The sequence below is a fragment of the Orbicella faveolata genome, unplaced genomic scaffold, assembly GCF_042242905.1.
Source record: "Orbicella faveolata isolate gen_17 unplaced genomic scaffold, um_ofav_v1 contig_27, whole genome shotgun sequence".
NCBI classification, from domain to species: Eukaryota; Metazoa; Cnidaria; class Anthozoa; order Scleractinia; family Merulinidae; genus Orbicella; species Orbicella faveolata.
Genome location: NW_028301555.1, coordinates 8,486,442 through 8,503,242, shown reverse-complemented (window position 1 = coordinate 8,503,242; position 16,801 = coordinate 8,486,442). Strand labels below are relative to the sequence as shown.

Below are 16,801 nucleotides of genomic sequence, written 5' to 3'. Positions count from 1 at the left end.
TCGAATCTTTTTGGTCAGCACTCACAAATGAGCAGACGAGCAGGAAATGGTCCATTGGACAGGCCCGACAAAGGCTACAATGCCATCATAGTTAACAGAAGGAAATAGTTATGAAACCTGGCAAAGTTCTTTCTTGCATGTTTTTGTTGGCTATTTTGGGGGTTGACCCTACACAAAATACACAAGGCAAAATACAAAAGGTGGATATGTGTGCTCATAGAACTAACAAATAGAAGCATTCCGATTATCTGATTCATGCATAGTCTGTGAGCATAAAACAATAGACGTGCAGGGTCAAAGACCTTTCAACATAAATCTTATCCTGTTTATTTGCTTCCCTGATGTTTACCGGATTTCATAACTGTTTCCCTCTATAACTATGCTGCCATGTAATCTTATGTCTCTTTACAATATCAATACATTGTCAAGCAAACAGGTGATGAGAATAAAGACAATCATCAACTAGGGGAGACTGTCTTGACGTAATACCAAATTCTCAGAACTAACATAACAAGAAATGTATGACGGTCAGTAATGAGAATTGACATTTTGAGGAACTAAAAAGGCCATAATCTTCTTTGTAGGGTCCTCTTAGATTTGGCATTGACGATGACTCAATGAGGTAAAGTACATGAAACTTCAGCATTTTTAAAGGAGCTCAGTCACGTTATTTTGAGTTATTTTGGGCACGTACAAAATTACCTTTAAATTGAAGGAAACCTCAATAGTAGTTTACTAAGATAGAAAAACACTGAAGAGATAATAATAAACCACAAAGGAACAAGGATGGTTTAGGATGGAGAAGATTAATACGAATTACAAACGACGAACTTGAAAAATTTAGGCTGAACTTTTTAAGATGCGTAAACCGTGATGTTGCTCATTTAACAGATAGTGCACTTTTTTTAGAATTGATTTTGTAGCAGATGTTTCATCACAATGGTTTTTTCTTGTGTCCAGGGAATGTCCAATCAGCGAAGATCATGAACTTGTAGACATTAACCAAGGTGAGTACGGTTATCTTTTCACGCCGTGCAAGTTTGTTAGCTGTCAACCTTTTGAGAATATGGTATCACTTAAAATGATGTCGCCCTCTCAGACGAGCTGTTCAGAAAACTAAGCTGCCAGACTCGTGAATTCCACCAGAAACCTCACTTGAAAACAAGGAATAGCTGTAATCTCTCTTTGTAGCAGTAATAAGATAAACTCAGTGTTTTCTCGGCAAGCCCGTTACATAGTGAGACTCCAGTTCATGTTAGTAAGTAAACTTTATTTACACTGGGTATAGCCTATTCAGCTGTAAGGCTGGTCTCCTTAGGGGTCCTGTATTAAAACGTTATAAACCTAAAATACAATAATAAAATTTAAGAACATTTACAACCAACTAACAAAATTATAAATAAAGTTTTCAAATAGTACTTTTGTTATTATAAAAGAAATTTCTTGCTCCGCGACAGAACATCTGTAAGTTTTCGCTCTTGGTAATGTTTAACGGAATTTTCATTAAAAATCCTTGCACCGCTGAAAAGAAAGGACCGTCAAGGACCATAAAGAAAGGACCATAATTCAGACTAACCTTTGGTAAGGATGTTCAAAGAAAACAGGGCGTCTTCTTACACTTATGGTGCTTACGTACTTATGGTGAATACAATGTGCTATTTTATCCATACTTGACAAAGTGCTCACAAAATCGTGCGTTTTGGTTTCTTTTTGTACCATTCACATTAAGGAGAGTAGACAAACTATGCAACGCAACATCGCAAACTTCCTCGCCTTGACAGCTAATCAAATTCAGCGTTTTGGCTTTGTTGTTCTATTTGCATTGTTTTGGCATTAGATTTTCTGAAGCATTTCTTTTGTTGGAAGCAATGTTTTGTTTGAAGAAATTTCCGCGTTTGTTTTTTACAGGAAGACCAAGCAGTGGAATATCACTGGAACCCAGGCCATACTCTGCTCGTTATTTGGGTAGGTCTGGGAGCCCGCGGTTTAGTCAAAACGCGGTCGGTCCATTAAACAGATTGCGACCTGGAAGTGAAAGCAGCGGGGAAAGGTCACCAGGCGTGAAGATACCTGCGGTAGAGGTAAGTTTTTGTTAAAAGCGCTGTAACGATCAGATCAGTTGTTGCTTATGTTGCTGACACTTCTATAGTGGTGATTCGTCGTCATGACAAGAACATAGCGTGACCTTATACCTAAACATGGTGTGACACTTTTTGAACACGGCGTGACACTAGCGTGACTAAATCCCTTATCTCATCAATGCCGAGAATGACCCGGTAACTCAATATCATAGAAGATGTCAATAACATAGCATGACTTTATCCTTTTAGCATGGTGTTACACTGGCGTGACCTTCCCATTTGAACTTGGCGTGACGCTAGCGTAACCAAATCCCCATCAATGCCTAGTATGAACAAGTAAGATTTATTTTTGTCGTATTTTTTTTTCAGTTTTTCGGCCCTGGCACCCCCACTCCACCCTCCACGTGCGCCGATCAGATCACCTCTTCGTCAACAGGCAGCTCGAGGCTATCCCCAAGCCCTCAGGCGTCACCAAAGCAAGAAAAGAAACCCAAACAGAAATCGAAAAACGGCGAAATGCCAGAATGGATGATAAATTTCGTCGAAACGAATAACTTGATTGTCGGTAAGGACGTTAAGCTGGATGAATCAAAGACAACTGGGCGACGACGTTCTTCGATTACGAATTCCGGTACTGGGACTTCGAAGACAGGAACTCGAACAGGAACCGGAACAGGAACTAAAACATCCGGTTCGGGATCCTCGCGGGCCACTGGACGCACTACCGGGAGGAAATCCCGCGCGTCTCCTGGTGTGGCCAAGAGAGGGGGCACAAGTTCAGCGGGATCTCGAAGTCCTGGTGGAAGGCCTGTCACGCCAGGTAAAGCAGTGAGTAGAAAATCTGTTCCGCAGTAGATCAACGCAGATTGAAGTACACTGTGACAATGGAAACAAGCATTTCGTGACGAACAAATTGTGGCGTGACAGAAAAGGAAAGCAGAGAAACTGCAATGAAACGTACAGGCGTTAACGCAAACTATGAAGAGGTACGCAGATAATGAAACTCAATCAGACATAAGCCTGTCACGCATTATTTGTAGACAAGGAAGAAAAATGAGAATGTCACGTCAAGGACCACTATGTCATTCAACAAGTACCAACGTCAGCTGTAACGTGCATTTGTTACCAGCTCTTATTACATTGTTAAAAAATAACATTCACCGCAGATGTGCGGATATTTCAGAGAGAAACTGAAAGGTTTGTGAGCAAATGTATATAGGTTGAGTGGATACTGGCAACAGGTTTTCACCACTCCACGCTTTGAAAAACAAAACGTCCACTGATGCATATAGTTAGCTACATACAGAAGATTATTTATTTTTTTATTATTTGTAGACGAAATGTAATAACATTTCTTATAAAGAGACTTAAACGAGACGTGTTTACGGAAGTGTTTTTAAAGAATCTTCTCGTCTTTCTTTCTATTACATACCCTGCTCTTTCAGTCTGTGTGCACCACAGATACGCGGTCACATCACACCTTGATCAACGGGCGCATAATTACTTGGAACACACCTCTTGCAAATACTACTTGGTCTCAGAGGAGTAACTAAGGAACTTTGGTCAGCTCATCTACTTGGCCTGTAAATGGAAGCGAGGCTGGAGGTGACCTTGCTTTGATACAAACCTCTCTGCTTTTCTCATTTAAATGCCAACTAGTTAGCAATTATAACAAACTTGATTTACACAACAAAAGTAGTGAGGTCTGTATCAAAACAAGATCACCGGCCGTCACCTCCAGCCTCGCTGCCATTCAAAGGCCAGGTCACTGAGCAGACGACTGTAAAATGGTCTATTAAGACGTTCTTGCACCTTAATACTCGCAAAATTTCTGGAAAATATACAATGTAGACGGCGCTACAACTTTAACTGATGACTGGACGCAACACGAAATACGCGTGGGAAGGCACGTAGCAGATAGAGTATGACTCACTAAAAACGCAGGAAAACAAAAAGTGCACAATGCGGAGGGAACGCACAGTAGGAAACTCGCAGGTTTACAGACCAGGCAAGGCATAAAAGATTTTAAAAACAAGACGAGAACAACTCTGCAGTCACTTCCAGCCGGCTTTATCCTCGCTTACGCTACTGAAGAGTTTCCGAATCGTATTGTTGAATCACGAGGTCCGACGTACATATGTTACTTAGCAACACCTTTCTCGGAGACTGCGGGCTCATTTGTAAGGTCCACGTGAAGAATTCAGGTCCCAGTGTTCGCACCAAGTGACTTGACGGAGCAGGAACTGGGAGGATGCCAGTGGCGCTAAGCAGTATCGATGTCAGCGTATCATTCCGAGTCTTTCACGCGTGCTTTACTTTCTTTTTCTTCTTCTGTTCGTGAAATTGTCCTGTTTTCGACTTGACAGACTTAACAAGCAGCGACAAGCTAGGAAAAAAAAAACGGAACGTTATATGGAAGTAGAGTGACAAAACAAGAGCCTCGACGTTAAAAACATTGACCACGCACACCAATAAAATGCCCGGTGAGCTTTCGCGCGAAAACGTATATCTTCAAACGTTAAAATAACATGTTATCTTCACAAGTGAAAAGATCACCGTTGCTATGGTTACATGATAAATCTATTGGTTTGGTATTTCATTGGTGTTTATTTAATAAATAGAACAGTACATAGCTGCTTGTAAATATGAAATTTCTCTTCTCGTGTTCACTCGAAGAGAAATTTCTTATCTCCGCGAGGGCATGTAATATCCTCTATAACCTTCCCTCCACAGGGGGGAATGTGGCCCTTAAACTTCACACTTAAATTTTTACTTTTTTGCAATTTTTTGCTTTTGTAAAGCGCTTAGAACAGATCTGGATAGGCGCTATATAAATATCTATTATTGCTATTATTATCATTATTATCTATCACTATCATCAGCATCATCAATATTGTTATTATTGTTATTATTATTATTATTATTATTATTATTATTATTATTATTATTATTATTATTATTAAAGTGAAGAATGATCATCGCAGTATATTTTCCAATTTAAGCAATTGGAAAGAAGAAGCCTGAAAAAAAATCAGACCTCCGCGATACCGGTGCGATGCTCTACCAACTGAGCTATGAAGCCACACATTGGGAGCGAGGTAACTTAATTGAGTTCATATCTTCCCGTGAGGAGTGAAATGATGTGAAGTTTATATGAAATAATTCATATATGAACTGCGGTTGTAGATGAAAGTGAAGAATGATCATCGCAGTATATTTTCCAATTTAAGCAATTGGGAAGAAGAAGCCTGAAAAAAAAAAAATCAGGGCTTCAACGGGATTCGAACCCGTGACCTCCGCGATACCGGTGCGATGCTCTACCAACTGAGCTATGAAGCCACACATTGGGAGCGAGGCTTCTTCTTCTTCAGGCTTCTTCTTTCCAATTGCTTAAATTGGAAAATATACTGCCATGATCATTCTTCACTTTCATCTACAACCGCAGTTCATATATGAATTATTTCATATAAACTTCACATCATTATTATCATTGTTAACGAAATATGACTGCATAAAAAAGTACTATGGTTGGTTAAAGAACAGGATTTTGAATCCGTTGATTCCCAAAGGTGATCAACGTCAAATTTCGTCTTACAATATCACTACATTGTCAAATGCACAGGTGAGGAGAATAAAGAACATCATCAGCAAGGGGATGTTGCTGGATGAATGTCCAAGTTCTCAGAACTAACCTTAAGACTTACGTTTAGGAATCAGCTAGGAGAGCTGACATTTTGATCATGTGACTACCCTGTTAGAAATATAGTTTAAACTTACCTAGGATCTCTTTTTTGGCTTTGATCACCTGAGAGAAAAAAAAAAATAATGAGAGCAGTATAAAACTTATAATTTAAGGTAGAAACAAGAGACGATGAAGGTAAGAGATTGAATCCCCCATATAGGCCTTATACCCAAGGTAATCCCTCTTTCAACATGGTACCCAGTTCTCCCGAGGGTGTTTCTCGCGCAATGCGTGGACATTCTCCCAACTACCTGAGACGAAATGAAGGGAAATGTTTTGATTTTCAAGAGAAAAAAGAACGATGAAAGGACCAATTTGTTAGATTCAAGGATTTCTAATGAAACACGTTTGGTATTAATACATGCAGCGATAATACCGGTAGGCCATTAAAATGTATAGAATAAAGAGACTGAGAAAAGAAACTCGAAGAAAAATTTCGTCATGAGATAACGCAGCAATACAGACATCAGTGATTGGCTTTTGCTTTTAATTAATTAATTGAGGTAAATTCTAGGATGAGCTGTTTTTATCTAAGAACATGGGAATTTGTTGGGTGAACTGGGTACTAGACCAGCCATTCTCAGCATACATAATTCTTTTGAGATAAGATTTACAAGGCTCTGCTGTGAGAGTTCCGTAAAATATCTCAAAAGGCACATGAGTTTTTTTGAACACACAGGTGCTGTGCATTCAAAGTCAAGGTCACCTCTCTCGTGTCTCGTCTGGGTGTTGTCTGTTTTTTCTCTCCTCTTTTGCCTCTCCTCTATGATCGTTTCCATGGCCTTCGTTTTCCTGTCAACGAAGACTGACTGTTAGTCTTAAAGGAGCCACGTCACGGTTTACTCATCTTAAAAAGTTTAGCCTAGACTTTTCAAGTGCGTTGTTTGTAATCCGTGAAAATCTTCTCCATCCTCAACCATCCCTGTTTCTTTATAGTTTATTATTATCTCTTTGGTGTTTTTCTATCTTAATAAACTACTATTTTCAGGTTTCCTTCAATTTAAAGGTACTACTGTACACCACCAAAATAACTCAAAATACCGTAAGAGCTCCTTTAAGGACATATTTAGTTTATTTATGGAACTTTCAAATCTGTCACCTTTTGCGTTTCCACAAAGAAACAGAAGGCCCGATTAGAGTAGAAAATGGCCAAAATTCTAAAAAATTCTCCCCTTTTGGTGTATTATTGGCACCGCGGAGTTAGCTCTGGTTATCTTGTGGAAGAAATCTCGACTCTAATCCTTGCGCCAGCGCGCCTCCCAACTTCAAATTTGATAGATTTTAAATTCTCCTAAGCATGAAGCTTAAATCAACTACGAACTAGTAAGGAGATTTATTATACTCATCATACCTGTATTGCGGATCTGACGGATCTACAGCGAAATGATGTGAGGTGAACAGCGCGTCAAACCGAGAATCCTCCAAGTCGACGTTAAAATTGTCGTCCACAACTTCCTCGTCTTTCGCTTTTCTTTTTCGCTTCTTTTTACTTCTCTTCTCATTCTCCATTATTCCTTTTAGACTGAAATGCCGGCGATCATCTTTTTCGTCCATTAAAAGTAATTCAAGCTCCTCCTGAAATTACAAACAAATAATGTTGAATAGAAAATTACAGTCGAACCTCCACTAACGGTCATCTCTCTACAACTGCCACCTCTCTACAACGTCAACGGCCACTAAATCGCGTCCCAAACTACCAAAATAACCCCTTGACAGCGGCCAGTTTATCAACAACTGACGAACTGTGAATACAAAACCTCATTTTTTTTTATCGGAAAAGGTCACCAAACTTGATCCGTGCCGCGCGAGTTTGGTCTCTGTTTTTGTTTGGTTTCTGTCTTATTGATATATTTTGACTGTGTGACGTGTTTACATGTTACTCTAAGCACTTTTTGAAGATAAAAATGTTGAACCCCGAGAGAAAAAAAAAAAAAAACGGTCTACAACGGCCACTTTCCGCTGTTCCCAATGTGGCCGTACTGGAGAGGTTGACTGCATAACAATCAAAAACACGCGTAATGCGTACCATACTCGTTGCCACTACGTAAAGTGTTTGATCTATTTTTGACGTCTTTAGATAACTTTCTACTGGTTTGCGCTGGAATCTCCAAATTTGGGCAAGTGCCGTTGCACGTGGCCATGGACATTTCTGTCTCGGTATTTTGATTGGTCAAGCCAAAGAAAACCCATCAGAACTTTGTAAAACAGACGTCAAAAATCTTTTATTATCGTATTTATTGTACTTTCTAAACGGTAAATGAACTGAAATGTCTTGGGGTATTGTCGAAACCTCTTTAGATCCTCTTTGGAAACTGTCTCTCAGCAATGCATTCTTCAGAATTTATCGCAATCTTCGGAAATGATCATTAACAAATGACATTCGGTATTTTACGAAAATTTTCGGGGAATGCTCGGAAGTCTTCGGAAAATCGTCCAAAGAGTCTATATTAGTTATGTTATTCTCGAGTTTAACTCAACATCTGCAGGAAGCGTAGAGCTGATTATTTGAGGATAAACTTCACAAGTCCAAGACTGAAGCGCTTATGTGTTATTCTCAATAACCATTTCCGTTCCTTAATATGTAAGGCTAAACTATCTATAAACGAGTGATTTCTCCTCACCTTTGCCTTTCTATCCTCTTCAGTTTCCGGTGCTGTTCCTTTTCGTTTTTTCTTTGTTTTGCCTGTGGATACCTTGTTAGTTTTGTTTTTATTACTTATTCCAGCATTAATCTCTTGACTGAAGAAAGGATCCGATAAATCAACGTCAGAAGGAATCTCGTCACTTTCATCAGATTCATTCGCCGTGGAACTAAAAGCCAAAATGACAACAAAAAAAGTTAAATTCATTCTATTTCTAGACAGACGCAGAAAGGAGAGGGTACACAACAGGTAGCCCAAGTTCGCAAATGAGCGTGCCTATAGAGGAGAAAACAGTGAAGCTAAAACCCACCTAAATTGTCATAACTGAGCCCAGAAACCTCACAGGAACCAAGGAAACACACACCTGAAGCAAGGTAGGTTGATCTTTATGCATACTTCTTCGTATTTTTTAGGCTTCAGAATTTAAGTGTTTTTCCCATGCAAATCCATATATTTCGTCTGATGCGTAACCTGAGTACTATTGAATGTACAGGGACGCTTATTTGCGAGCTTGGGCTATCTGTGGGTACACAGGTCAAATGGTCTAGGCTGCTGGTTGCTTGTAGCTGATGGGACTGGACAAAATACTGCTACCCCCATCCCCTACCCCCTGAATGAAATGATACCCGTAGTCAATAACAGGTCAGTAACAGGTTTCTCTCCTTGTCAGGATTCTCAGGAGGGAGACAGCAAACTGTCTTGCCCGAGAACAAAACGTAAGAGAAACAGGCAGAGATCGCACTCTCAGGCGCTTTGATGCTATGACCAAACGTTCCTTTGATACAATGCAAAGCTTTGAGTACCATAAACATACATTGACAGCCTTTGAAAGGTGCTACGACAAGAAAGTACACTTGGGCTGGGCTGTTCCAAAGCCCGTTAACGCTAACACAGGATAAAAGATAAAAATGTTTTTCATTTCTTATGTTTTGTATAGTTTGAGATTATTGAAACTTTAAACTGTAGGACAAGCAATAAACAGAAAACCTCATCGACAAGTTGCAAATTCAGTTGAGTCAAAATTCTCGCTAACGATGGGTTAGCTTAACTGCGCTTTGAACAGCCCGGCCCTGAAGGACATCTTTGGAAATCAATTAACGATAAAGTGAATCGTCATTCAGTCAAACTAAAAGATGAGAACAGCAATCATTTGTCGACTCACTTGATCTTTGAGGCCTCTTTTCCCTTTCGTTTCTCTTTCTTCTTTTCCTTTTTAGTTTGCAGATAAGATTCCCATGGCGTCATCTCTTTCCTCTCTTTCTCTTTCATCTTACTAGTTACCAGATCCTCCGTGGTTTCTCGCAGGCCTGGTTCCCAAGTGATCTCTAATTCTTGATCCCTGTCTGACTTGCGCTCTTTGTCTTGAATCTCCTTCAAAAGTTCCTGTTGCCATGGTATGTTCACAAATGCTTAAAATGCGCTTTTAGTTAAAATTTTGGAAAGTCTTATAGCGTGCCAAGAATTCTAAACCTATGTCTACAAACACTGTGGAAACAGTGTAACTAACCAGTAGTGAGGCTATCCATGGTTTATAGGCCACTTCCATGTTATATTCACGAGCCTCACATTTTTACGTCGCATATCGCAATTTCTACGTCGCATCTCGCATTTTTCTTTATGTCGCGACTCTTATTTTATATCTATATGTCACAATTCTTATCTCGCAACTTGCATCTTTTATTTAGCATCTCGTATCTCGCATCTTTTTGTAATGTATCTCACATTTTCTATCTCGTTACTCGCATTTTTTATCTCGCATTTTCTATCTCGTATCTTGCATCTCGCATTTTCTATCTCGCCTCTCGCATTTTCTATCTCGTATCTCGCATCTCGCATTTTCTATCTCGCATCTCGCATTTTCTATCTCGTATTTCGCATTTTCTATCTCGCATCTCGCATTTTCTATCTTGCATCTTGCATTTTCTATCTCGCATCTCACATTTGCTATCTTGCATCTCGCATTTTCTATCTCGCATCTCGCATTTTCAGTTCAGTACTGTTCTACAAAATCACACCATTATTGCTGGGTTCCCAGTGATCTGGGCATGCTTTGAACTTTTTGAAATTGTGATAAAAAATATAAAGTTGGCGGTGCCTCTTTAACAGAATTTGAAAACGGTCACAAACATATTTGGCTGACCTTATACTTCTCAATCTTCTTGTCTTCATCTTCAGATGAATCATTGTCACCGTTTCTGTCTTCTTCTCGTTCCTTCGGCTCGTCCTCGTCGGATGAAGAAGCGAGATAAGCCTTAAAATCCATCTCGAGTAAATCGCCTTTCGTAAATTTTCTCATGGTGGTTCTTTGCCGTCCTGGGTCTGTTTCGTCCCAGGTCAGCTTGACATTTGTTTGATGAAGGGCTGTTGTCGAGAATCTGAAGAAGAGATAAAAAAAAATACAGTGTACGTGTCATGAATCAGAATGTACATGTAGTAAATTTTCATTTGATTTAGCTTTGCGGTTCTAAAAATTCTTATATCTTTTGCACTTTCAAACTCATTAATAATTCATCAAGTTTAAACAAAGGAAATCGTGATCTTTACGATGTTTAGATATCTGATCTTAATTAGCATAGATTTTTACTACATGTATTTTATTTACTCCTTAGCTTTAGTTTCGATTGAAAAAATATATCAAACACTCAAGACAGTGTTTGACCACATTTCCAAACACCTCGAAGTTCGTCAAAAATACTCCGCTGCACGTCGTATTTTCAACCCTCTTCTCGGTGTTTGGAAACGTGGTCAAACGCGGTCTATTGTGTTTGGTATATTACTTCAATCACTGTTAGTAAAAAGTACTTACTCTGGTGCTTTGTACAAGCCCGATGCTGGTAGCTCTGTGGCTACTGAGTGGGGTTCCTGGTCAAACTCCATATCATCAGGTATGTATCTTAAGTCCAGTACATTTCCACTGAGCTCAAATTCAGTTCCGTCACATTCTTCATACAGTACCTCAGCAGTCGCTGAATCAAAATGAATGTAAAACAGTGTTGATATGTGTTGTTCAAATTAACACAGTGTTTCTGCCCAGTTTGAGAGCACACATCAATTCAATGAAGTTTCAGGCGCCTATACCTGTAAATTCCATTGTTAATGACATGCTACTCAAAGTCTGCACATGTGATAAGTTATTCCTCATCATTGTATTTGTAAATGTACGTAAATACAGAGAAATTGAACTGTGTGTAGAAACCAATGCTGGAACAAGAAATATATCAAAGACTTTCAGGCATCAATTTTACTTTCAAGAAAACTGGAAAAACTGCTAATTACCACACCCTTATTTCACCATACCTACTGAGTTACACTCCATTACTGCATAGTAATACTTAAGTCTGTTCAACTGGTATTGTCGCAGTTTCTCCATGGAAAACTGTGAGCCCTGAGAGAGAAATTTAACCGTAACAAAGTTTACTCTCTACTTTTCCACCAAGACAAAGCATGAACAGTAACATGTAGATATACATCTATGCCAACTCTCCTGGATTATCAAGGAATCTCTCGGATACAGACCAAATCTCTTGGTGTCCCCCACAGATCACTAAATCTCACAGATTCAAAGGAAAGTGCTTATTTTGGCTGATTTTTGGCCTTTTCCTGGGCAACATTTTGGAATAATTGATGCATTTTTGTGGCTGAATCAGAGGAGCTCTACTTTTGACAACATTTTTCTAGGGTCGAAAAGTTAAAATTGGCCATCTCCCAGATTTCAATTAATTTTTTTAGGTTGGCATCTCTGCATGTAGTGGCTTGGAACAGTCTGATGTTACCCAACTCCATTCCTGTCTTCCTTGTAAAGTAGTAAGTAGTGTACTGTAACCTGGGTCAACAGATACATTGTATCATTTATCATACACTTACATGTAATTCTTCTCTTCCTATAGAAACATTTTATATTGGATTTTCAGCTGATATATTCCATATGGATGATGGAGAAGCCCAAGGTTACATGTAATAATATTCACCTTGTCGACAAATCTTGCAGAGGCTTTGAAATAAGATAATAGCTTTTCATATCTCACCTCTGTATTTGTATTGTCATCTGTTTCCTCCTTTTCACTGTTGTCATCTCTTAGCTCAACAGGACCACTGGATGCTTCTTTTCCCATTTGCTCTAAGCCATATTGTGAAGGATAAATCTACCACACATTCAAGCAAACTTAGTTTTCATAAAATAGTAACATTACTGTAAGTACAGAAGTATTCTGATTCTGTCACAAGAAACAGAATACTTAGCTGACAGAAATATACAGTTAACCCAGTGCAGCTAAGCTCCAGAATCCCAGTGACTAACAGTGCAAATATCGATTTTAAAGATGATTTTCAGTCTGTACTGCGCAGTCTCAGCACCCTGATGTTTATAAACATTATAATGGCTCACTCGATGGAATGCAAATCAATGTTATTTGTTACGAACCACATACCTTATCTTTGAGGCCTTTCAAATTCTTTTTCCAACAGCTTCATTGATTTTTACAGCTGTGAAGCTGTTTCATCAAGTGATATGAGAAAGAATGAAGCATAAAGCTACAACCGCTTCGCATCCATAATGGTGGTTGTTTTGAAACTTTGAATTTAATTAATGTGAGTAGTTGCAAAATGTTTACATTTTGTGATGACTTACATGGAACGAAACAAAAAAATGCAAACAAACTCTCGAGAGTGCGCAGTATGGACTAGTAATCATCTTTCAGTAATGTACATGTAAGTTAGTCCCTCTAGATGGGATACTAATAAAAATACTCCATCATTGTCTGCATTCAGCTTATTTGTCAAGTTTCCCTAACAAGTAACCATTTACATTTGTGAGAGACATTGAGAGGGTCAAGTGTTTCTCTTAAGAGCACAACCCAAGAACTATACTGTCCATCTGACACGACCATACTCTACTGTACTAACCAGTACGTCAATATGCCACCCACCTAGTAACAACTGTTAAATTGTGTAAATCAAAATGACAATTTTAGCACACCTGAAGTACATACTGTACAAAATTTATAGTAATGTATTATTAATTATAAACAATAAAATATCACTTATTATGTAACTTCATGACTAAATATTATATGCAATACTATCTTACTAGTATCCATTATTACCTTGACTGACTCAATAACACCATCTCTCGGTTTAAAGGAATTAAACAAAACTGTTAAAAGGGTAAAAGAATTGAATTCATTAACAAGTTAAAAAGATGCTCCTAACAGCCATCAACTGCATTAACCATTGATCGCAAGTTTTAGGAATAAAATCAGTAACAGTCTTGAGCTCTGTATTTCCATGTAAAATACCTTATTTAAGTAAGTTTTTACCTCAAATACATTTTGATTCAACAGAGATTAGATCTGAAGGTTGACAATTGTAGCTGATTGTACATGTAAAACTGCATTAAGTCCAGTATTGTACATTTGACTGTCTCGGGAGATTGGGCAGAGGAAACATTGCCTTTTTCCCAACCACCTCATATCAACCTGGCATATTAATGCTCTACACAAACTAAGTTGTGGTAGGTTTCTTACAGGATTACTTATGACTCAGTATACGTGTAAAGTATACTGCAAATGCAGTGTCATAATATCGCAAGATTGCCCACCAAACAGATCAGTTGCTGTCACTCTGTCCCAGTCAAGGTTACACACAGCAAGACGTCTTGTTGCAGCTTCAGTAGTTTTGGTTGAAACATCCATTTCACCCCAAGGGTGTTCAATATCTTCCTGCAACAGTCAGGAATATTTTTTAAGCAGAACGAATGCTATGCATATTGCTACAGAGATGGATTGCATGGCATTAATGCAGTTCATATCTTAACTACTTTAGATAGCTGAAATAAGGAGAAAACCTTCACCTGTGCAAACTTTCAACTCTGGATGCTTTTCCACAACTTTCAAGGTGGGAAGGACCTTACAATAGATATGAGATGTTTAAGTCCCAACAGGGCTCGAAAAAACTTAAATTTCAGCTTTCCCCTGGGACAAGTACCTATAGCTCTAAAATTTCACTTGCCCTGGGCAAGTCTAGTTTGCTTTTCTAATGATTTACTAGGCAGATGACTTGCCTGATCCCTTGTCCATCAAGCAAGTGAGAATGGAAAGTTACTTGCCCAGAAGAAGAATGATGACCAGATGGCACCTTTTTGAGCCAAGTCATAATGGTATGGTGTACATTGTAGTAAAGTCCAAACCTGTGTTATTTCAAATCCGAGATTTTCTGCGTCTTCCTCATCAGATGATAACTGCATGTCGCCCTCTCCTCTACTGACATCAACCTCTTCTTCTGAGCTAACATGGCTATCATCTTGATGCCTCCCTTTTGTTTGTTTAGCTTGTTTCACATCTGAAGTATTTTCATCAGAACTTTCTTCTTCACCACTGTGGGATTTCTGAGGCTTCTTTTTTCTCTTAACCTTTTTGCCCTTCTTCTCAAGTTTTTCTTCCTTCTTTGCTTTACTGAAAGAAAAAAATTCTTGAATGACCCTGACTTACCTTAAGGCTGTAAAAATGTATGTGTCATACAGTAGGAAGTCTTCTGCAATCATCAGGGAAAAACTCACAGATTGACAGAATTACATGTAAAAGAAACTTGCGCCTTCGGCGCTCATTGTTTCGGAAACCAGTCACCCTTTATTCTAGATCCACACCCGATAAGTTAACTGTGCATATAATGTACACCACAAATATAATAATTAGGGGTTGATGTTAACTTAATGCATTGCCTGTCACTGTTATGGTATTGTATAACCCCTGAAAACAATAATTTTGCAAAATACTCCAAGGAGTATCTCATTCATTGCTTTTTCCAGTATGATACATGTACATGCAATCCAGCTGAAGGTAATCTTAAGAGACATTGCTATAAATAAGAATTAAATTTTGGTCTTGTTAAAAGTCATGGAGTCCCCTAACTTTGCAGATAACCTCAAGGTCAGGTTTTTGAAAGTGTCAGTCACTGACCATAGATCTTTTCAACTACATGCACTCCAGCCTGGATCATTTATACACTAGATGAATTAGTAAACAAGCTGGTGAAAATATTAATATAAGGGATATTGTTACATTACCTCTTGACAACATCTTCCCCTGTTAGTTCTTTTTGGATTTTCTTTTGCAATTTTAATTCATTTTCTTCCACTTCTATAAAACATGAGAGAAAAATAAGGGTATTAATTTTATAGTTTTTGACTATTGAGGTGGAGCTAGAGACAGGGCTGGTTTCACTTATTCGTCTTGCAGTAATTGTTTATCATACCTTTATCAGATTCATCAGACATTTCATAAAATTTGTGAAGGTCTTCTGTTGATGTTTTTTTAACTTTGGAGCCACGCTTGTCAACAAAATCTAGAGAAAATGGTGAATCTTATTACTCAATAAAGAATCAATCAAACCAGCCACTTGTAAATGATCACAGTAAGTCATGATCAATCACGACTAATCAAAACAGAATTTCACAAACTATCACCGTTTACATGCATGAGATACAACTCACATTTTGTTGTGAAGTTCTTGTCCGTAAACATTTTCTGAAAGCGTCCGTCAATCTTAAGTTTCCTCTCTTTTCGCGAGATTTTCTGGGAACAACAAAAGATCGATATAGCAATCATTATTTGACTTTAGAGAAAAGGCGAGCTCTACAATCGACCTTGAAGCGCACGAAGAGAAGAGAATTACCATCAAAAATGTGGAAAAGATATACATGAGCGTTTTAACAATAACATGTAAAACAGGCGATAAAGAAAGCTACACAACACAGCTGATTTCAAGACTTGCCTTGAATCTGGGATCCTGGGCAACGCGTGCAAATCTATCATCGGCTTCCATCTTCTTGTTTCAGCGATGATCTTCAATCCGATAAGGCTTTAGAGAGATCTTTCGCTAGTTTACACAAAACCTTCTTCCTTCAAGGGACTTTCAGGGCCTCAAAACGCGATAACAATTGCTTCTTCTCAAGAATATTATCATGGGATAAAATTCGAAGGCGAAAACATCCAGGCATCACTTTTTGTATTGGTAACCGCTCATATTACGCAAGGTTACTCTTCCCATTCTCCCGCGGCCCAGTACAATCCAAGATCACGTGTCCAAAAGCCTGAGGTCTTCGAAAATATGGCGGGTTTCTTGCAAGGTAGGCCAGGACGTTTTGGCGTTTATCTGTTTTTATTTGCTCTTCTGTGTCTTGTTCTTATATTATCACAAGCAACATTTATCCCTCCAAATTGAAAAGTAACTTGCCGAAGTAAATGCATGGGGAAAGGAACGCTTTTAGAAGGTGAATTTGAGCACATATATAGAGGATATTACACGGTGGCGAGAAGATATGAATTTTATGTTCGAGTTGC

At 38.6% G+C, this 16,801-nt stretch overlaps 2 protein-coding genes across 3 annotated transcripts in view; one reads left to right on the top strand and one right to left on the bottom strand.

The window, feature by feature from the left end:
* LOC110039890 (uncharacterized) overlaps positions 1-3,458 on the top strand; it is a 29,457-nt gene extending 25,999 nt beyond the window's left edge. For both annotated transcript variants that reach the window (XM_089296437.1, XM_089296438.1), the window contains exons 39-42: positions 585-622; positions 961-1,007; positions 1,909-2,081; positions 2,451-3,458. In XM_089296437.1, coding sequence (XP_089152563.1) covers positions 585-622; positions 961-1,007; positions 1,909-2,081; positions 2,451-2,936 — 744 coding nt within the window. In that variant the 3' untranslated portion in view covers positions 2,937-3,458. The remainder of the gene's footprint in view (positions 1-584; positions 623-960; positions 1,008-1,908; positions 2,082-2,450) is intronic.
* Positions 3,369-16,786, bottom strand: LOC110039858 (ESF1 homolog). The gene is made up of 17 exons (XM_089296439.1): positions 16,233-16,786; positions 15,952-16,033; positions 15,714-15,803; positions 15,526-15,598; positions 14,650-14,914; positions 14,062-14,182; positions 13,568-13,617; positions 12,491-12,607; positions 11,763-11,850; positions 11,272-11,431; positions 10,606-10,840; positions 9,628-9,848; positions 8,445-8,634; positions 7,175-7,398; positions 6,530-6,615; positions 5,859-5,886; positions 3,369-4,467 (listed from the first exon to the last, which is right to left on the bottom strand). The coding sequence occupies exons 1-17, from the start codon at positions 16,281-16,283 to the stop codon at positions 4,383-4,385; spliced, it is 2,166 nt and encodes a 721-aa protein (XP_089152565.1). The 5' UTR covers positions 16,284-16,786; the 3' UTR covers positions 3,369-4,382.
* Positions 16,787-16,801: the final 15 nt, after the last annotated feature.

Bases quoted from the DNA above. Each gene is read 5' to 3' on its own strand.
- LOC110039858 (XM_089296439.1), bottom strand. From the start codon at position 16,283: ATGGAAGCCGATGATAGATTTGCACGCGTTGCCCAGGATCCCAGATTC. The intron at 16,034-16,232 runs GCAAGTCTTGAA...TGTTGTTCCCAG, and splicing joins CCCAGGATCCCAGATTCAAG to AAAATCTCGCGAAAAGAGAG. The intron at 8,635-9,627 runs GTGAGTCGACAA...TTTGGCTTTTAG, and splicing joins AAAGAGGCCTCAAAGATCAA to TTCCACGGCGAATGAATCTG.